Source organism: Nelusetta ayraudi, unplaced genomic scaffold (assembly GCF_046127955.1).
Source record: "Nelusetta ayraudi isolate G7.1 ecotype Tasmania unplaced genomic scaffold, CSIRO-AGI_Nayr_v1 ptg000082l, whole genome shotgun sequence".
Taxonomy (NCBI): domain Eukaryota; kingdom Metazoa; phylum Chordata; class Actinopteri; order Tetraodontiformes; family Monacanthidae; genus Nelusetta; species Nelusetta ayraudi.
In genome coordinates, this window is record NW_027466132.1 from 1,191,546 (window position 1) to 1,214,000 (window position 22,455).

Consider the following 22,455-nt stretch of genomic DNA (forward strand, 5'->3'; position numbering starts at 1 on the left):
AAAAATCCAGATTCTTCTTCTGCTTGCTTCACTTTTCAGAAAGTGTGTGCTACAGCACGGCTCTGCAAATTGGCCCTTTGTGATGTCACAACACCTCACGATACATACATACCTGCTGACAACATTTGCATTTGAATGCTTCTGATTTTATTCCAATAAACACAACCAACATCTGTCGGGTCTGCCAAACCGCTTCTGCAACATTTATTTCTTAATATCACCAGTCAGCAGTATTCATAGTCATAAATAAATAACAGTGCTAAATAATACAGCAAATAATGCCATACATTCATTTATATAAATTATGTAATCTAACTATATATATATTCATATCTTTCAAGATGACTGTACAGTACGCGTGAAAACGAAACAAAAAATGTTTACATAAGAACCATCTCAGTGTAATATACACTAATGAACAACCTCCCAGCCGCTTCGGTCACTGGAATCTGTGGCTTCACCCCAACTTCACACGTTACTCAGATCCTCCATCGTTCTGGAGCCAATGCTTTGTTTCCTGTGAGCGGGAGACGCAAGCGTGAGTGATGCTACGGGTTCAACATCAGTCCTACCAATAACTATTATTTATAAGTTGTTTTTTTTTTTGGTTTTTTTTTCACATTTTATCACCATATGTCATAATTTTACATCATTGAAAGAACCATAAACATCCAACATTGCCCAGAACGTTGGGTTGCCAGGTTTTTAATCGTAAAATAAATTGATGACATCATGTGATGTTTTCTACCCACCGTAGCTCATCCAGGCAGACTTTATTCCTGAGCCGCACGTCTTCGCTGATGGGATAGAGCAGCAGGATCATCAGCCCAGTGATGATGAAGGCCACGGGAGCGGCGCCGATCAGCAACTTCAGGGTGTACACCACAGGGGGGGGCTGTTTGCAGGCGCCGGTGTCGTATCCCGCAAACCTGCGTGCACGTGCACGCGCACACAGACACAAACACAAACACACAATAAGAAAGGGCAATGATCGCACTTAAACACAGATTGCAGGAAATTGATGTTGCTGATGGTGCAGAGCTGCAGATGTGCAAACTCATCAGCTTTTCTGGTGTTGAATTACAGCGCAGGTCAAGGGGTAATGCCTTTTCTGCATGCTAATAGCGGCTTGGGGTAGAGAGTCGACATTTTCGAAAGCTGGAAGCTTTTCGTGTTGGGAAGACATCATGGGAAAAATGGGAATATTGTTGTCAAGCCAACAATGAATAATGTGCTTCTGTCGTAGCTCGCTAGCTGCTAATGCAATGGATTTACATAGCGCCTTTCAGAATCAGAATCAGAATCAGAATCAGCTTTATTGACCAAGTTTGTACATGCCAAACAAGGAATTTGACTCCGTTTTTTTCTCTATTCTACTACTTAGGTTAAAAACAAACTACAGAATAAGTCAAAAAATAGGGTAAACAAGTAAACAATGTGCAACCGGAAGTATAAAGTGGTGGTAAGCTACATGTGTAGCCACAGCTGCCCTGAACAATTCACTCACAATTCCCAAACATTCACTCATATCCATACAAGGCAATGTGGGTTAAGAGTCTTGCCCAAGGACACAACAACAGATTGGGATGGAGTGGGATTTGAACCATCAACCTTTTGGTCATTGGACAACCCGCTCTACCTTCTGAGCGACAGTCGCCCCAAATCCAAATCAGCAGAAAACACCACTTGGGAGAGATGAAGACTTACTCCAGGCAGAGCGTGGACACTCCCAGGGAGATGCCTGCTGCGAACTTGGTGAAGAAGACGTAGAAGGAGTAGAAGATGGCTTCATGGCCTTTGGAGAAGGGGTTGGCCAGCCTGAAGTCATCCACCACATCTGGCAGCATCGACCTGGACGGCAAACACACACACAGACGCTGAGCGATTGCCAGACATCAATCTCAATTCTTTGGAGGTTTCCGCGACTTTCAAATTCGGAACCGCTGGCATCCACCTCCTTCACACTCGCGTTAATCATCTTACACAAGCGGTCGACGGCGGCGGCTGAAGATGCGGTGAGATCCACTTATGATACAGCCGTGGGCTTAAATTACAGGGCTAATAGCGCCGCTCGATGATGAGCAGAGCGATCGGCCGCTGCCATCAGACAAAGTAAACACACCGGGGGCCCCTTCCACATTATAAGCAACCCCCCCAGCGGGAGGAGGACCCTGTAATTTGGGTTTTTTTAGTGGAAAGAGAGGGCTAATGAGTGAGGAGCCATAGAAACGATAGCAAACACACAGAGGAACGACTTCTTCACCCCTGCTGAAGCTTCAGCTCACTGACGGATCTGAGATTTACAGTTGATGTCACGTCCCAGTCGTAAAAAAATGACTTTGCCTTGGTGACCGTGGCGCAACCCGAGTGGTCGGACGGGGAACTCTGGGCTCCGCGGGTACCACACGTGGCGATTGACTAATGCCACTTTGATGCCAAATCAAAGAGAAGCAAAATTAGCAGGATGTGGGGGGGGGGGGGGGTTGCAATGTCAGTGTTTGTGGATTTTGAATGTTTTCTTTGGCAAAATGAGTTCTAACTGGGAGCTGTTTTTGTCCTGGGAAAGCGACCACGATGTCTGTGTGAGGGCCGTTGGTTTGCAATATGCTTTCTCTCCATTAGATGGTGCTAAATCTCATGGACCAAGCCTTTAACTAAACTCTGTCTTATTATCCGTAAGACAAGTGCACATCATCATTGGTTTCCCTGCTGAAGCATGCATTTAAGAGGTCCTATAATGACAAAGACATGTCAACTATCAGACCAAGTACAAAAAATGACACTTGTGTATTTACATTTTAATTTGTAAATTACTTGCGTACTTTCTACCTAAGAAGCCGACCCTATTATCATAGCCAATGCCCATGCAAACTTTTTTTTTTTTTTTCCAGAGGCATCAAATAGTAATCTCCTTCCCAATCTTCTTTGCTTGTACCTAACTCTTAACAGTGAGCGGCTGGCCAATCACAAGAGAGTGATGTTCCAAAGAGGAGTCACGGATGGAGCAGGTAGGGGATGGGCAAAGAGAGCAATCTAAAAATTGTAAATCAAGCCAAATTTCACATACTGGACCTTCAACACTCTTACACCTACAATAAGACAAACAAGGAAAGACTCTTACCATGGTAGCAGAAGTGACGCAGCCACGCTGAGCCCAGAGGAGACGGCCACCACGTAGGCCACCACCACGTTGGGGATGAGAACCAGCATCACGGTGAAGGGCATGATCCACTGTGGAGGGAGGCAGAGAGAGAGAAGGGTGGTAGAAAGTCACAAAAACACAAAGGACCCGGCGGGCGTCCCTGCGGTTGACGAGACGACCGTGACGCATCGCTGCCAGCCTCATCCACAAGGTGGCACCCACATCAAAGGGCGTGGCCCCCCTGGCCGCCGTGGGCGAAGACCCAAACAAAAAGAGCGGCGACTCACTGTGATGCCGCAGAAAGCCGCCGTCTTCTTGCCAAACCTCTGCAGGAACCAATGCCACAGCGGGATGCTTATCACAGCAGAAACCTGCGTAAACAAGCCAGAGGGACTGTTGAGTCGAGTCGGTGTAAAGTGAAAAACGAGAAACAATCATCAGAACGCAAAAAGAAAAGTTATTTTGAAAAGAGAAAAACAAATCCTGCGAGGAAATGTGAGCTTTTATCTTTTTTTTCATTTTGTTGCAGAGGTGATAAATGGCCGACTCACCAGGATGGTCAGCACGATGTTCTGGAAGTGATCCCTCAGGTCGGCGGCGTAGGTGCAGAAGAGAACAAAGTTGCTCTGCACCAGCTGGAGGAAGGAGAGAGATGAAACATTTGCACGTCAGTCAGCTGCAGCATCTCGTCTAGTCAGCGAGCGCTGTCACTCAGGGCTCAGCGAGCCCAGTGACGGGAGTGTGTGTGTGTGTGTGTGTGTGTGTGTGTGTGCGCGTGCTAAGCTGCTGACGGGTGTTTTTGCCGTGATTTATTCCCATGCCGGGGCCTTTAGCACGTACGACGAGTGACATCGGAGACAAGAGGATGGAAGTGAAAGAGCCTGAACGCTGCAGACACACCACCAGGTTTTGCTGCTGCTGCTGCTGCTGCTGCTGCTGCTGCTCCTCCTCTCCCACCTCAAGAGTCCTATGAGAACCTGTTTCTAGACCTCCAGCTTTCATCTTGTCTGATCTAATCAACATCGAGCGGCCCGCAAACTGAGCAGCAAGGTTTTTCTTTCTTCTATTTTCCACTTTTTTTTCTTGCAATTTTTTTTTCTTTTGCATTCTTGTATTCACCTGAATGGCCACGGTGATGAAGAGGAAGGCGGCGGTCAGCGTGAGGTACGGCCCGTGTCTCATCACCAGGATGAAGCCCTGGTAGAAGGGGATCTGCTTCTCGGTCCTCGGGGCGTAGGGGTCTGAAAGAAGGTCCATGTTGATGCGGCGGAGTGAGACAGTGTGCGGCATATCGAATAACATGCAGGAGGAGGAGGAGGGGGAAAAAAAGAAGAGGGAGGATGGATGTGCTCGCCGGTGATCCCTCAGCTACCCCTGCATTGCAGTGGCAGCACAGCAGGTCTTGGACCAGTTCATGTCTTCTGAACTAGGCAACGTTCACTCTTTTTTTCCAACAGTAATGTGTGTCCATGAACAGCCCATAAAAGCGAAACATCCATCCTTCCCTTCATGTTTGCCACACTTTCTTGTCATCGGCCCTTTGTGATGTCACAACGGTGCCTCTTCCGCTACCTGATACCATCTGGCTGCCCTTTGCAGACTTGTCAGTTCAAGAAAGTTTATTCTACTTCTTTTTCTCTGTTTTCTTTTAGTGCTTTCGTTCTTCAGTGACAGGATTTGAAATATGCTGCCATATTTGTTTGTTCAAATATTTACAAATTGTCAGCACTTATGTTTGTATATTGGAATTTCAAATAAAAAAAAAAAATAGGAAAAGGATTCCATCTGGAAGTTTTTTGTTTGTTTTTTTGCTATTATATTTTGCTAACAGATTGTTCAGTGTGTTTTTTCTATGGATTTCTATGGATCTATAGAATTATTATTATTATTATTTTTTGACTTTACTGCCGGGGATTTTACTTTACTGCATGGGTCCTTTAAATTTCTAGCTCACATAAGGGGATCCTTCCATGTACGCTTTAAAATGTTCCCGCCTTTGGTGATTATTAGTGGTGTTTTTTGTTGTTTGTTTTCTCTCTCACCATCTCTCTCCTTGACTCCCAGGAACATCACCACGGTGCAGACGAGGAACACTCCTCCGATGACGCCCGCCGCTATCATGTACGCCTCCTTCTGCAGAGACAAAGAAGAAGAACCAAAAAACACATGCACGTCAGTCGTCGGTCGGTCGGTCGGTCGGTCCCGCACAGCCGCGGCGGTCCGGCTCTATTCTCAGCCTTTCCCTCGATCTTTAATTCATCAACGTCCCCGAATGCCTGAAAAATTAACAAGGCTCCTCAACAAAGCTTCAGGTTGACGCGCGTGTGAGCGCGTGTGTGAAATTATTCACTCTTGACTTCAGCTGTTCTGCGACTTACAGAATAGAGTGACTTACTGGCTGTGCGACGACCGTGTGCTGTTTTTCCACTAAACTTTACCGCATACAAACACTCATGGGGGAAAAAAAGAAAAACCTCCAGCTCTCCAAAATAAGGCTGCCGGCCTTTTATGTCGTACCGCCGGCGGGAGTTCGCCTGTTTGTTTGTTCGCTCGCTTTTTCCAATGCGGCTCGTCAAGAGCTCCATTATTGTCGAGCGGCTCACAGGACACTCCCTATTTCCAGGAGGAAGGAGCCCGATTTGCTCCGGTGTGCCACCCTTCTCCCCACAGAGGAATTTAGTGGGTGGCTGCGGCACCGGCCGGTGGGCTGCTGCCCTGATAGGGTTCACCCATAATCCTTTGGAAAGGAACCATTTGAAGCCTAAATAGCTGCGGCGGTGAGGCAAAAAAAAATAATAAGAGAAGCTAGCCTTGGGGGTAGTCTAAGCTCTGGGGCTGGTTTAAATTGAACAAGGACGGCGGCGGTCAAGCTTATTCGTGGCTCTGCAAACTGAGATGTTGCTCCTTTGTGTCCATCTCTGCCTCGGCAGCCGCCTCCAAGTAATAATAAGGAGGGGAAAAAAGGAGACTAATATTTCCAACATATTGAACCTGAGCAGCCTCAAAGGGGCTCCGGCTGGAGTTATAAATAGGCCCTAATGACTTACAGACATCCCGCCCCCACCGCCCACCTCCCCATCGCCCCTTTTTGTGGTCTTTCACTGGGGACGTCAGGATGTCGGGGTTCAGATATCAAACAGCGGCAGCAGCGGCCTCGTCTTCTTTCAAGCTGCGTGGGCAACGTCGGGACGTGTGGACTACCGGCAAACACAGACCCGATTTGGAACAGTCCACTCTTTTCACCCGCTGAAGCCGTTTGCAGGCCCCTCCCGGGATATTTGGCAGAGGGTGAACCACCTCAGGGGAGGCCGTTTGCCCGAAAAACTGAAAATACACCCGTTGTATTGTTCGCTTGTATGTGGGGTGGTGTTGTAGTAGTCGAGATTGGTCTTTGGTCTCCAGACCACCTTTTCTGTCTGTTCTGTATTTTTTCATTTTATGAAGCAAAGTTGTTTTTTTGAAAATAGTTCAAAATAGTTGGCAAAGCAGCAAAATGTAAAAGAAAATTATGAAAAGAGCTGAAAATAGATTTCGAAGCAATCTTGATTTTAAAAAAGATACTGGGCAATTCTTTCTGTTTTGTTGTTATTTTTCTTTAATATATAATGTCTTGGTCTTGTGTTGATCTTAATACTGTCCAGTCTTGATAATGTCTTGGTCTCGGCTGGTGTGATCTTGACTACAACACTAATGTGGGAGCTGTAGGTGTTTTTCAGAATCTGCTTAACCGTTGTGCAATTGCAATTTCACAAAGAATATATAAAGACATTCAGCCACAATACAATGGACGACCAGCTGCTGCCATGGACTCCACACAAAGAAAAAAACACAAGGCATGAAAAAACACAACATCTCTGCATCTGCTTGTGTTGTTCTTTTTTTTTTTTTTTTTTTTTGCCAAAATATGCACTTTAGCCTCCTCGCTAAGCTAGAATCTGTTTCAAGCATAGCAAGCTAACTTGCTATAATTGCGAAACACACCCTGAGGCAGCAGGTGGCGACGGTGGAAATTCATTTTGGTTAAGATCGTAATGATAACGTCACGTCATAATGTTTGAGACAAACTGGACTGCCGAGAAAAACCAAAACATTTCGCTTAAGTCCGCGGCTGCCACAGGCATCTACCGGCTGAAATTCTTTCCGTCCGCGGAATCCAGAGCGGTTATGAGGATTTAAAAGAAAAAATGTCGCAAGAGCCTCCACCTTTTGACGTGCGACCGCTGGCCACAGTCTGGCCCTGAAAACTGTCCCCGCGCACCTCCTCCTCCACCTCCCCGGTGGCTCAAACTCCTTCCTGCCCTTGAAACTCCACACAACCGCTCCCTGGAAGCACAAGCGCGGCTCCTTCCACTCACCGAGTGTGACAGGTAGTCCTGGGAGCGCACCAGGCTCTTGATGACCTCGGCCCCGCTGCCGTTGCCCAGGTGGCCGGCCGACGCGTTGTGAGTCGGGCAGTGCTTCAGGGTGTGAGCGCTGGCCACGATCTGGCCCTGGATGGCGGCGCCCACCAGCGTGCCCAGCACCTCCATCGTCATCCCTGGGGTCGGAGAAGAAGAAGAAGAAGAGTGAGTGCCATGTGGCCCAATTTAGAACCACTTTCATTCCCCGCCGAGGGTTCTTACTGTAGGCGGTGGCCGAGTCTCGCTCCCTCTGGTCGGTGCTCAGGAACATGGTGAGGGCAGAATAAGGCACATGGAAGCACTGCAAAAACACACACATGACTTTAGAGTAGGGGTGCACCGATGCCACTTCTATACAGAATGGGCAGAGCACGAATACTTGCATTTCAGTACCCAACAATATCAATACCCGGTACTCGATAAGGCCATTACACATGGTTTAATCCATTCAGCTTCAGCAGCAGGTTAATGCTTCAAACACTGAAAGGTCTCAAACTAATTTTCAGACTTCTTGGCGTCCACCAGAGGCAGAACAAGATGTCTCAGGAGGACAATAGAGCTCCCCATGACATGACAAAGGGGTCATTTCCAGAACTGTGCGCAAACAGAGCAAGAAAAGATCGGGAAAAATAATGTGTTTGCGCGTTAGCACCGCAATGACGTACAGCCTCCAAAAGCCGCTCCGCACGTGACACCTCTCCCGATGCTGTGTAATTTGACACGCAATCAAACGGGAACACCCAGAGATATGTTTAGACGCCTTTTATCTGCGCATTCTGGTTAAAATGCAAAACGTGCACGCTGAAAATACATAGATCTCTTCAGCGATTTTGCGGAGTTTCCACAGTCGGGCTCTTGAGAAGACCTCAGTTCTTTCTTCCCTCCTCCTTCACCACCTCCACCAGAGAAGGAGGCGAACAAACCGAGGCCCTCTCTTCACGTTGTAATTTACACAAGGGCCCAGTCAGCTCTGCGGCCAAACAAGCATACATAGCCGCGACGAAAATAAACGCGGCCGTGAAACTTTTTTTTTTTCTTAAATCCTCTTCTTCTACTGCTCAGCCGCTGGTTCCGCACAGCCATGTCATTTATGGGGGCCCTCTTTACTGGATGCAAACATTTATAGTCACTGAACTTGTTTAAACTAGCTGCAATAAATAAACTAGAATTGACAATTACGGCTTAAGCGCTTCACACCGCTCAATGGAAACGCCTGCTAATCGCAACTGTACTTTGTCGAAATTTTAGAAATATCGCTTTTATTTTGCGAAAAAACTGAAATGGAAACGCAGCTCCTGTCAGCTGCAGGTTGGAAGTTTGCAGAAAAAAACTGCAGGAAAGCCCTTTATTAGCTGATTGCGCGAGGCGGCGGTAAGTGCGGCGTGCTAGCATCTGTTTACAGACAGACTCTCTCCGGCCTTTTTTCCCCCGGCTAGCTTCACACACACACATGCAAACACACACTTTGAAAGACAATGAGGCGAGGCTAAAAGTGGTAACCAGCATTTACCCAGCAAAGGGTTCCTGGCAGGTCCCAACGTATACTTAACAAGTAGTTAGAACGAAACGCCATTGCGGCCAGGCCGCAGTGTGGCCGCGGCGGTCTGCCCGCTCCGTGCCACATGGTCTGCTGGTTTACCCCCGAGCTGCGAGCAGCACAGATGAAGGGTCTGGACCATAATAAACAAAAGGCGAGCTAAATAAGCCCATTTCCTCTTTGAGGTGAACTATCTGAGGGCTCCAAGGGCGCAGCTCTAATCTCCTGCACAACTCCAAGCACAAATCCAGAGGCTGAAAGCCGCCCGAGTCTGGCACGAGATGGCTGCTGCAATCATCCTCCACTTTAAACTTCAGATTTTTTTTCTATGTCTCTCGCTCTCTCTCTCTCTGAGATGTTTTGCTCCATTTTATCTATAGGTTACATAACGTCTCGCGTGCAGGGCAGCGCCATCAATCGTCAATCTTTATCCCTTTTTTATCTCCTGCTTGACACTTCTCCTGTAAGCACATGCAAGTCCTACACATGAAAAAAATGCACACACATCCACACACACACACACACACACACACGCGCACACTTACAGTGATGAGCGTTTGGTAGAGGCAGTAGAATCCCAGGTACCAGATGAACCTCCCACTGATGAACGGTGGAACGAACCACAGGTAGAAGTAGGAGACCACCAGGAAAGGAGTGCAACCCACCATCCTAAAAAGAAGAGAAGGAAATTTGGGATATTTCAGCCTCAGAAACAACAACAACAACATTTAAGCCAATGCTGAGCCACTCTGGCAGCTCACGGCAGCTGCGTTATGTAATTTTAATAGACATGTAAAAATCAGCCCATAATTCTGGCAGATTACAGCGAAGATAATCTGAGCACTGAATCAGAAATATAATGAATCTTTTTTCCCCCCACTGAAGTAACGAGAAGCACAATCAAACCAAAGTTGATTGGAACTCTCTCTCTCTCTCTCTCTCTCCACACACACACACACACACACACACACACACACACAGACGCGCATGAATATGCAACGTGCACAACACGAGCAAACACAGCATAAAGTGTTTCTGCTGTGTTGGGGCTTTTCTCAGAACTTGGCAGATCGGGTATGTGGGCCATGTATAATTCATAAGTAAACAACTCACATGTGTCGTTATGGTGAGAACGAACAGCTGCACGTTCTAAAGTTGACCCCCCATCAGACAGGATATTATGGATGATCAACACCAGGACCAAGATATTCTGCAACCTCTTTTTTTTTTTTGCACATCTTCAGATTTTCCCTTTATCTTACAAGCGTGAGGGTATATCAATAATTAACATGCTGAAACTGTTTTGTTTTTTTTAAATGGCAGCCGGTCCTTCTCAAACTCGGTGCAGAATTAAAGGTTCAACCATCTGTTTTCTAACAATACTTTACTTGTTCCATTTGTTCTACTTTTTAGAAAGTGTGTTGGAGATCAATGCCCTTTGTGATGTCACAATGGGTACTTAGATCTCTCCCAGGGGATAGAAACAACACCACCGCATCACAACCACGTCGCCCCTTTGAGTGTAAATTTTGTTTTTGCTCCTTTCTACAACATAGCATCTCTTTTAGTGGGAAGCATTTTTTTTTTTTTTTTGGCTGCAGGCTGTCTGCCGCCGTTTTGAGGGGAATTATTCTGCAAGGCTGCCACACTGGGATGAGAACCAAAAGAACGGGAAATTTGTAAAGCATTTGACCTTTAATGAATATTCTATCTCAAGGTTCTCCAAGGTGAACTGATAGCTTGAGTGCCCGAGGCATGAAACTTGTTCATGGAAAAGTCTGCATGCAGCATCTTTTCAGGAAGAAAACCAAGGTTTACTTTGATACTATGTATGTGTGTGTACATATATATATATATATATATGTATATATATATATATGTATATATATATATATATATATATATATATATATATATATATATATATATATATATATATATATATATACATACATATAATATATACATATATATTATATATATATATATACATAATATATATATATATATATTATATATATATACATATATATATATATATATATATTATATATACATATATATATATATATTATATATATATAAACATATAGATTGATTTTGAACTATAAAAAAGAAAAAAATGACTTGATATGCAGAGAAAAGCATACCAGGAAGTGGAATGTTGGTGACATTGACGAAAACAACAAACAGCGCTCTGACCTCTGGCCCGCCCTTCACTGGCGGGGGAGCAAAACATAAACAGAGAAAGTGGGAGAAAGAGGTGGAGAGCGGCAGCAGGTCATTTCTAGCATCGTCCACCTCACGCTCCTCATGATTGTTCGGCCGGACAAAGGCAGCCGACAACGCTGGTGCTGCAGTATTGACTGCCTGGTCATGGGGGGTGATGAAAGGGACCCATGGTGGCGGGGGGGCAGTTAGAATGTTCATGCAAGATGACTGTGCTCAGGGGAGGGCAGGGGAGGGAGCACACAAAAGGCTGATGAACGTAAACACACACACACACACACACACACACACACACACACACACACACACACACACGAGGTGACAAAGCACCTCGCACGGCAACCGCGCAAGAGCAACAACTCACACTCCTGTCACGTCTTTCCCCATCATTTGCACAATCTTAATTAAGGCCGAGCCGCTTGATGGGAGGCTCCGTGTCCGGGACAGAAAGTTAATGAGATGATGTGCAGCGGAACCGATGGGATTTAGAGGGAGTCTGGTGGGCCCTGCACACTTTTTTTTGGGTGGTTTTGTGTTAATTATGCTTGAGCCGATGAAGCTAAATACCATTTCCTCACTATTAGGTACACCTTATTATAGTTAGCATTGGGTGCCTAATGAAGCGGCCGGTTAGCATACAGTATGTGCGCAGATCTCAGTTACAACCAATGGCTGTTTGAATTCTTGTTGCCGTTCTACAGTCTCCAAACAGTGTGACCTCTGACCCCTGACGTCAACCGCCCATAGGATATTTTCTCATTTTGGGAGCCCAGAGATGGTTGTGATATGATGGAAATACCAGCAGACCAACAGCACGTCTGGCACCAACCACCAGGTTCACCTTCATTTGAAAAAACAAAACGCTTGTTACTAGCTGAGCCTTTAAATCTTACAGACTGGGACTCAGAAAACCCCAGTGCTGTCACCCTGCATCGCTCTTAACAAAACACACAAACACACACACACACACACACACACACACACACACACACACAAGTTTTCACAAACTGGCTCTCCCGCTGCCGCTGCTTTTGACATCACTTTAATCACAAAACAACAAACAGGGCACCACCCAGGACTACAGTATATCTGGAGCCAAAAAATGAAGTGCTTGGCGGTTCAGAGATACAGATCACGCAGTTGATGTGACAGCCAGCCAGCCAGAGGGGACGAAAGGCTTCCTGCAGGATGTGCAGTGGGGAATTCCAACATTTTTGGGAGGAAAAAAAAAACAACACAAAATTGAGGGGGGTGTCATGCAGTCTCATCACAAGTACCTATGATCACACACTTCAGAAAGCACCCGAGTCGACCACACAAAGTGCCGTCGTGGAAAGACTCACACGTTTAGCTTGACAAGCTTGTCAGCGTGCAAAAATAATCTCTTGGAGCGTCACTAATTAGCCTGACACACAGAGAGGCAGAAAAAGGATTTGCGCGTGCTGGTTTGAAATAGGCGGAGACGGCGTGGAGAGAGCCGCCTGCAGCCGAAGGGCAAAGTGAGATGTGACACAGGCTTAATGAAATGTCGCCAGGCAGCGCAGCGGTTTGTTGAAAGAATGCACGCGTCCATTGTTTCCAACCGACTCACGCCCTCAGAGTGTTTGTTTTTGCGTTCGCGGGAGGGAGCGTCAGGAGACTGTGTGATTAAAAGCCAAATGCATATTTATGCAGCTCCAATCCTCAGGTGAGAAGCTCGGGGAGGCGCCCCAGAATCATTTTCAAACGGCGGGGGCCGTGATTCTTACAGAGCAGGGCGGCCCCCGTTGCTGCTGCTGCTGCTGTTGTTGTTTGGGTTCCGTGTAAACACGAGCGTGAGACAGAGAACGTAATTATGTCTGTCTGGGAGAGGGGGAGCGAAACCTAAACAGGTTGCGCAATCTGTCTACAAATTGCCATCCTTTGCCCGCCTGTGTCAACAAGCGGCACTTCTGAAGGAGACAAGAGATTCAAACAGAGAGGGGCGATAAGGAGATTCCGAGATCAATGGGATTATTATCTGGTCTGTCCTTTATCTTTGGCCCAAATCCCATTTTCAAATCTTTCATTTTTATCCTGGAGTCCAGCGTGGTTGTCCAAAGACAACATTTAGCCCTCTGTTTACAGCCTCCTTTAGCTTTTTCATTGTGAAAATGCTCCACCATACCTCTGAATTTCGCATGTAAAATTGTAGCACAGTCAAATTTGGGAAGGGATGGCATATATATTTATATCCGTCTCACCAGGGCATCAGTCTGCCGATCTTGGTCCATCTGCTCTTTGTAATGAAGAAACCAACGATGGGGTCGGTCACGGCGCCCCAGGCTTTACCGATGAACAGCACCATGGAGGCCTGGACAGCGTTGATCTGGAGAGGGAAGAAGGAGGCAACACACAAAAACAATAAGCAAAATAAGCATGATATGAAAATCTTAAAACATTCAGAAGATAGACACATTATCTCTTTGTGACGCCACCTGAGCGATGTCCAGCAGGTAGATTTGCAGGAAGAACGCCGTGGCACTCGCGGCCACCTCCTTGGGCGCGCCGCCGATGGCGAAGCACAGCTTGCTGCATAGTGACAACTTCTGTCCCAGTACGGTCTGCGGAGAAGGAAGTTGGCAGACAGGGAGGAGGGAAAGACATTGTGAGATGAAGGTCAGCCCGCTAATGAACAAATTAACTTCTCTCTGACCCCGAGCATTCCGAGAAAGTCCCTCGTTTCAAAGCAGCCAGTTCCGGTTCGCTAAGTAGCGGCTGCTAGCTCGCGAGATGCCAAGGCGATGGCGTTTCAGGTATGTGTTTTGACTAGTGTTGCCAACTTTCATTCAGAAAAACAAAGGTCGCCTCCTTGCAGTGCTCGGGGCCAAGACCATCACAGCGAGCCAGTAGTGGTAAATCATAACTTAAAATAAGGTTTCATTGTCAAATACGGGAGAATTCTGTATTTTACGGGATGGTGGGCAGCTCTAGTTTTAACTGTTCCTGGCTGTTTAATTTAAAATCTCACATTTTACTACTGCAGCCAATGATTCGAACTCCAGTCAGCCAAAACACACTTCAAAGCCCTGTGTTTGAAGTTTGTCCCTGGAAATATTCCCTCCTAGCGTTGCCAGTGTCACCTGTGCGAGAGCTGGGACAGCCTGTACCTGCACTGGCACGTTCAAAATGCGGCTGAAATGTGATGGAGCCATAAAGACGGACTGAAAAAACCCAACTCTCACTGGACAGGAGACTTTGAACGAGGATTTCTCGAGACTGCCGACGCGACATCTCAGCGTTTCGGCTGCGCGACAAGTCGCGGCAAGTCTTTTCTGTCAGCAGTTTGCAGTCTCAGTGGAGAGTGTGTCACAGTATCAACCCGTCAGCACGGAATGATTCAGTCGCACCTGACGGAAGACCTCGAAGTTTCTGCGACATGACAGCAGGGACAAAGAATGCGCGTGCACGTGGACCGACTTGAACACGGAGAAGCTAATTTCCTCGTGCGGCCATTAACTTTCTGAACGGGCACCAAGAAAATTCCTTCTCTATCTGAGGGGGCTTTGTGGCGTCCCAGACGAGGTGCGCCGCTGGAAACAATTAGGTCGTGAGGAAACACTCGTGACTCACGCAGAGAATCTCCTCCCCATTGTAGTTCCGGTCCCTTTTTGAGTTCTATTTCAGGAGCCGCTGAGGCGACGTTTTTCTCTGGCTGTCACAACACTGCGGTCACTCCATCAAACAGACCAAAACGACGCTTCCCACGCCTCGCTGTGTTCCTGCCGTCACATCTGCTCGCTAATCTATTCCCCGGTGACAGTTCGCGACTGCCTCCCGGCTAATCGTCCGTCTCCCCCGTGTCACCGGCTCCCTAAATGACAGGATACTCTAGCCGGGAGAGGAAGATGTGGGAGTCGAGAAGGAGTTCCAGAATGTGTTTCATGCTCTGATGTTCAGTCGGATTAGATTAGAAACACTCCTGACGGGGGAAACTTCAACAATCCTGGTAGAGCCTCGTCCAAACTTGGACTATATTTGGTGTGTTTACACACACAGAGGAACACGCTGATATTTATATCCCTGTGTAAATGACAAATATTGGTATCCCAGTTTCCTATTGCTTCATCCTATTTGCACAGGTACATGGGATGTTTATTTATTACCTATTTTTTCCTACTCAAACCTCAGCAAATTTTAAGCCCGAGGGGAAAATGAGACCTCTGCGGCTTGTTTGCAGGGCTCGGCAAAGGGAAGAAGTGAGCAACAACGTGGCCGCGTTTGAACCCGAGCCCAAATTGGCCTCCGTTTCGCTGCCGAGTGTCACTTCTAATCACTTCAATCAGCTGCCCTCAAAGCTGAAGCAGGGACCCCTAACAACGGGGGCGGAGGCTATAAAAAGAACGAGACGCCCCTCAACGCACCGCACCGGAACCAGGAAGTACCCGTCATCATGGCGATGGAGAGACGCCCTGCTTCACATCCTGTGTGACAAACCAAGCCGGAATAAAGCTTGATGAGCACAAAGAAAATGAAAAAGTGGCAAAAACAAGTTTCCCAGAAGCGGCCCTGTCCTGGTTCCGAAAATTGCGATATGGGTTCAAGCGGACATCAAAACAGACTCGTTGGAAAAACCCACTCACAAATAGATTGTTTTGACTGATTGGTGAGGAAGACGGATTGGCAACCATGCACTGGGAGGCGAGACGCCACACATGTTGGTATATGTTAATGTTTATCCGACGAAACACCATCGGCTCTCAGGCAGAAGACTGTCTGTGGTCGCTGGTGTGCCTGAGTGTTCAAAATATCAGGATGGAACCCACATCGTCCTTCACCCGGGCAGCTGCGTGCGCTGCGGTCTCTCCGTGCAGACACGGCGGCTCAGCGTGGAGCCTCAAGGACCCGCAGAGTCATCAGCAGCAGCGCCATAGATGTCCGACAAGTGACTTGTGTGTGTGTGTGTGTGTGTGTGTGTGTGTGTGTGTGTGTGTGTGTGTAGGTTAGAGGGTGAAAACTTTCATCTCTACACATGAATGCGATGCCGCAGCCTGAGGACCCTCGTATTTACAAGCGTCTGAGTCTATTCCATATAACCTTTGGTGTCACACACACACACACACACACACACACACACACACGTGCGCACACACAAATACACACACAGAGACCCTCTCTACGACCCTAACATCCAGGCCCCGGCCCGCAGCTACTCCCCTCAGAGCTCCAGGAAGAAAAAGGAAGTCACAAAGAAACCACAGCTGCCACTGACACGCTGTTATTATCCGGCTCACATTTTTTTTTCCCTCTCCTCCGTCGTCCCTCGCTTTTCTTTCCCCCCGTTCTACTCCCCCCGCCCCCATCAAAACACGTCGGGGGGGTTCGAGCACGACAATTTCCACAAGGGAGGGGTGCAATTATTCAATCGCGAGACAAGCGGGCCAGAGGTAAGTAAAGGCTGCAGCGGCGGCTCCGACTTCAAAACTCTCTCTTCTTCTTCAACTCTCACTGCAATTACCCCTAATTGGAGAGAGAGAGAGATTTTTTTTTAAGTCTTTGCCGTAGGGAGAATGCTGCTGAACTCACGATGTGCAAAAATAAAAAACCCCGGCACTGCTCTCGCTGTCCCCCCCCCACCCTTCCGTGGGTTCGGTTCCTCCAAAGACTCACACTCGACCTTTTATCGCCGAGTCCTTATCGTTAAAGAGGATAAACAGGATTTCCCTTCACTTGCTGTTGTCTGGGTGCACAGACAGCAACGAGTAAGCACATAGAAATGCACAGGCTGTGGGTGGGGGGAGGGGGGGAGAAGAAAAATCAGCGACACACCTAAAAGGGAGCATCTGCAAAGTTGTGACGGATGAGGCTAATCCGCAGTGTTAATGAATCCCTGAACACACATCGTAAAGTAATCAACACCAAGATTGGGGATAATGCTAATGCAAAGAAAGCAGGGCGGAGGCGGGAGCTTGGGGGGGAGACGAGAAAAAAACAGCCAGTGAAGCTTCGTTCTGCAAACAAAATGTGTCCACGGGATGTTTGCATGCAAAGCCGTGACAAAAAATTGATCCATAGAGCCGTTTTGCATGTCAAACCGCCAGAGGATTGTTGGGTCTGGCTATCAGGGTTTTGCTGCTGCTCGAGGCTCTCGGATTATGACTTTGGGAGAGAAAAGCTCCGTTCTGTCTGTGCTCGGCAGCCTGAGAGAAGTGGCCGTTATAAACAAAGGGCTAAATCTGCTGTTGTCCTGATATGTAAAGCCACGTTTTTCCAAATTCCAAAAGTTACTTGAGACATCTGAAGTAGATTTTTTTTTACCAAGGTTTTAACAGCTCTGGGTGGCATTTCATTAACAAAACGCCTTCATTGATGAAGATGAATCCACATTATTCATAATTATTGCAAATAAAACTGATAGTGACTCTCAAAAGATTTGCAATGGTTTCGTTTTCGCCTTTTCATCCAACCCAGATTCACCCCTTCAAGTTCAAAGAAATTTACGCTGACAAACTGTTGCCAACAATCCATTGTTTTTCCAAAACACAGACGGTCACACAATCATTGTTGTTTCAAGACGGTCGACCGGCAGGTCCGGCATTCCCAGTGTCTTAAGCGAAGACGCTTATTGGGAAACCAGCGGCTGTTTTATTTTTAGCGGGGGTGAGAAAATCCGAAATGTCAGGAAGGAACCTTGACAGAGATGAGACTGCAGAACTGGTTTATTCAGTGATGTAACCACCGATCCTGTTCACCGTTGACTCAAAGGGGTGAAACAACGAAGCCGCAAAGTGTGAGTTAACAGCTTTGGAATTGCATTGCCACACTGGTTGAAACTGTCTACAAACTACAACAAAAGCTGCAATCTCCCCCTCATTTGATTAGTTTCACTACAACAATTACAAGTCATTTCAGAGAAGGTGTACAGCAGGTATTTTAACCTCCAGTTTCCTTTCCATCAATTCATTTCTCTCACGGACCCACACGGGCTGGAAACAGGCGGACAAAAGAAATCAATCATGGTCGTCCGTCCCATCAGCGGGGGATGACGTTTCTCGAAAGGAAAAACAATCAAAGCTTCCACACAGTGGGATTACACTTGGCGGGGACCACAACAAAGTGGGGCCGGGTTAATCACAGGCAGACACGCCACTAAAAGAGGTCACACTCTCCATCTCGCCGACGATGTTAAAACTCCCCATCATTCCGTCATCCTGAGTCACTCAGGCTGCCAAGCCAAAGCAAAACCGTGGACCCAAAAACAAAATCAAAAAAGCAGGAACAAGTGGAATCTTACCTGCTGGGGAGCCTTGGGGAAGAGCGGTTCGGTGGGCTTGAGCAGCTTCCCCGGGGGGCCGTGGGACAACCTCTCCCCTCTGGTCATGGCCGAGAGGCTGTGAGTGAGGCGGCAGGCGTACTTCTGCGGCTGAGTGTGCGAAGAGGAGGAGGAGGAGGAGGCGACGACAGCGGTGCTGAAGTGGTTGTGACTGTGACTCCTCCGCGTGTGAGCCACGGGCCGCGGAACCTGCTGCTGCTGCTGCTGCTGCTGCCACTGCTGCGGCTGCTGCCACTGCTGGCTGCCGTGCGTCACAGGGTGAATCTGGACGTGGCTCTGACTGCGGGTGTGCGTGTGGTGGCGCGAGCGAGGAGTGACAGCGGCGGCTCCTGGGGCCTGCGGCTCCTCCTCCTGCTGCTCCTGTGTGACAGCTCTGCCGCTTTCTGTCGCCATTCACACGCCGGTGTGTGCTGGAATGAGGCCAAGGGAGGGAGGGGGGGGGGGTGTTGGGGGTGACGGCAAAAGAGTCAGACAGGTGGTGCCACGTTTACTCACACAAACACACACAGAGAGACAAACACGTGCACACAGACACACACAGATTCAACGCAAACTCATTGACAGGCATGGGCGAGCAACGCACAAGCTCAGGAATGCAGGTACATCAACATATGATACTCAGACAAAGCACTTTACATTATGAATGCACAAAACACACACACACACACACACACACACACACACACACACACACACACACACACACACCTAAAAAAAAATAAACAACAACGCCCTCATAGACTAAACTGGGGCGCACATAAAAGAGCTGCTGACTGGAATATGAATTGCATGTTGAATAAATGAAACTGTGCGGGTTTCCTCTTTTTCTGCCCCTTTAAACAACCGGCGGCCTCAGCTTTTGCATCATTCTTATTCGCTGGTGTACATCCGAACGATAATAAATAAAGTCTGGCTGCACAGAGGGTCCTTAGCATGCGCGCGTGCACGCGCGTACAGGCGCCCCCACAGACAACAACTATGCATCCCGCGCACGCACGCACGCACGCACGCACGCACACACACACACACACACACACACACACAGACAACAACTATGCATCCCGCACAAACTGCCTAAATATATATCTATATATAACTTGCACGGCGGCTTAACATCAATCGAGCAGACGTGGGGAGTCAAACGTGACGGTGTCCCGCCACTCTTAAGCATCCACCAGCCCAACACATCACCTGATCACAAGCCGTGGAGCAACATTTTACAAGGGGGGGGGGAAATAAAAAGAAAGAAAATGACAAGTCATAATAATAATAAATGATAATAACCATCGTCTTACCCCTCGTTGTTGACGAGAAAGCTGACAGACAGTCAGATAGTTTTGGATGTTCCCCCTCCGCCGGCCAGCCAGCCAGCCAACCAGCCAGTCAGACAGTCAGTCAGTCAGCCGGGCGGGATGAGAAGGAGACTGCGGAGGATGGAGGAGCTCTCTGCTCGCCCGTCTCCACACTCGCTCAGTCCGCGGCTCTGCAGTGACGGAGCTCCGAAGACCCCCAGCGGCCTAGGCGGTGTACTGCACCCCTGGCCTACTTGGTGTTGGCTTTGGCGTGTGCATCTGTGAGGAGATTACGATGGGGCGGCGAGGGGGGTCGCCTGGCCAAATGATTTTTAGCCTATAATCTCATGTGATGAACTGTTTGAAAAAATATTTCTTATAATCTACATTGGAGACGGGATTTGAAAGCAGCACAGCAGCAGTTGGCCTTTTCTCTCTACAGGGTTCTGCCACAGCCCTGTGACACTTCTGCTTACCAAGTGCCTGGTTGTTATTGCACTATTAAACTGAACTGATGTCACGAAAGCATTTTATGACAGCTCTTTTATTTTATGTGCAGCTCAGGTGTTTGGACAGAATGCAGCTCGGTCTCATTCCATTTGTGTATCCCTTGGTGAGCCTGCACAGTTCTGTGGAAAGGAGGGAACCTGACCTGCATGCCTGTCGACTGGACATCACCGTCTCTAATGTAGGCTTTGCTATGAAGACTGAGTGTCTAACAGTAAAAAATGCTTATAACCAATTACCTTTTATCTTAGAAGATCTTGAAGGATGTTACACACTGGTCCATTTTATGCCAGTTCCTCTAGTCTCACCTATGTTTTTTTCTGTAATGGATGTGTCTCTCTCTACTGTCTCTCTAATAAAAAAAAAAGAAAGGCTTGTCCTTTTAATTTCAAAATCCAAATGAAATAGTTGTCTAATCCCTGTCTCAAGGAGAAAACCTCTTCATCACAATTTCATCTGGGAAACGTGACACAGTTCTTTGTTGTTGTTTTTTCCCCCCCTTTGGTCCTTTTATTGGTCCTTTATGACTTCAGGACATTCCTTTCATTTTATCCTTTGTATTTTTTTTTTGCTCTCAAAAAAATATTTCCATGGGAAATATTTACGCTTCATTGTCAAGCCTCTCCACAAAAGCATGACGACAAACATGCGATGGAAGCTCCGGCCGGTGGACCGACCCAGACCTTTCCGTGAATCCCAAGCATTCAAACCCCTCGACTGTAACCGTGGCGCTCCTGACAATAAGTGGGGCACCGCCGCGGCTAAAAGTCAGCCATCTGACCTGCATTAGAATGGGGTATGTTTCTGATAATGCGTGAAGAGGAATGTGCAGAATCAAAGGGGTGACTGCCGCACGAGAGGAGGGCCCATTGTGAGAGGAAATGTGGTAGTTAGGGGGAAAGTGATTCTCTGCATGCTTAGCCTTATTAAATATGTAGCACAGAGGAAATGTGCTCCCTTTTGCTCTGGCTGGACCTCCCGTCCTCGCCGCGAAACAAGCGGCGCACATCAAGGCGGCCAGTTGGAGTGAAATGTGTCACAAACTATTTTGTGTTTTTTTTTTTTTTCAAGAAGGCATCGCAGGTTTAAGAAATTTCTCCTCCTGACCTGAGACTGTCATTCCTGTTTCCTCGCAGCCACGAGCAAATACATCTGCCTCCCTCTCCCTCTTGCACAACCCCTCCCGCACACTTTCTTTAAATATTGAAGAAGGATAATGGTGCTCGCCAACCCGTCCTCCTAGCCAGCTCCGGGGAAGAAAGCCTTGGGATGGGGGAGCGAGGCTGGTAGGCCGTGTAAAAATGCACACGCATGTCGATGCGCACGCAGAGGAGGCCACAGGAGGCCTCGCTCGATGAGGGAGAAGATGAGGTGGTGGCCACTCAACTTCAGTTAACCTCATCCGGATATTTTTAGCCGCTTCTGGGAAGCCGAATGTCTAATAACGCATGCAACAACCGCATGCATTATTAACTGCCGGTACGCCATCGCGCTCCCATATAAATGCTTTGCATACTACGAGTGCCAGTGTGACATCATCCTCATCATCATCGAGTCTCGCTTCGTATAAATTCCTATTAATTCCTGTAACCGGCAGCTGTTGCATGACAGCATGAGAGGACGTGCATGTCAGTGTCACGCTGCAGTCATGCCGCAGTGAGCAGCAGGGCAGCGCTCTGACGCTCCGCTCCATCATCGCTGCTCTGTCGTACCCGTCATTATCCAAACTTTCAGAGCCGCTCTTACGTCAGCCGAACACCTGAACTGAGCAAAAGGGGGATTTAAACAAAAAACTTTGTCGACGCCTTTGCATAACTTCTAATCCTCTAAACCAGGGGTGGGCCACTCGTGGGCCACAATGGGTTCTAAAATTTGACAGAGGGGCCAGTTTCTCATAGGAGAAAAATACATGACAGGATATGTAGGAAACATGTGCTTTAATGTCAATTAAATAATGAACAAGAGCATTACACCTAAATATCTGTCTTAGAATCCCGATGGTATTTAGCGCTTTATTGAAATGAGAAAGAAATGATGAAAAAAATGATGAAATTCAG

The 22,455-nt window shown here is 47.6% G+C and overlaps 1 protein-coding gene across 2 annotated transcripts; it reads right to left on the reverse strand.

Annotated features, from left to right (window-relative positions):
• Nucleotides 1–154: 154 nt before the first annotated feature.
• Nucleotides 155–20,656, reverse strand: mfsd2b (MFSD2 lysolipid transporter B, sphingolipid). Of its 2 annotated transcripts, none has more exons than XM_076044580.1 (15): nt 19,895–20,656; nt 18,561–19,009; nt 13,765–13,890; nt 13,531–13,655; nt 9,625–9,748; nt 7,765–7,843; nt 7,498–7,679; nt 5,185–5,275; nt 4,262–4,383; nt 3,694–3,777; nt 3,430–3,513; nt 3,122–3,228; nt 1,708–1,851; nt 753–929; nt 155–517 (listed from the first exon to the last, which is right to left on the reverse strand). In XM_076044580.1, the coding sequence occupies exons 2-15, from the start codon at nt 18,990–18,992 to the stop codon at nt 469–471; spliced, it is 1,926 nt and encodes a 641-aa protein (XP_075900695.1). In that variant the 5' UTR covers nt 18,993–19,009; nt 19,895–20,656; the 3' UTR covers nt 155–468. The 2 variants fall into 2 exon arrangements, with proteins under 2 accessions (XP_075900695.1, XP_075900694.1); XM_076044579.1 differs by having other exon boundaries at nt 3,122–3,231; nt 19,895–20,655.
• Between the last annotated feature and the right edge of the window lie 1,799 nt (nt 20,657–22,455).

Bases quoted from the DNA above. Each gene is read 5' to 3' on its own strand.
- mfsd2b (XM_076044579.1), bottom strand. From the start codon at position 18,992: ATGGCGACAGAAAGCGGCAGAGCTGTCACACAGGAGCAGCAGGAGGAG. The intron at 7,844-9,624 runs GTAAGTGTGCGC...GTGTTTTTGCAG, and splicing joins TCTACCAAACGCTCATCACT to TGCTTCCATGTGCCTTATTC. The intron at 3,232-3,429 runs GTGAGTCGCCGC...CTCCCTCCACAG, and splicing joins CGGCTTTCTGCGGCATCACA to TGGATCATGCCCTTCACCGT.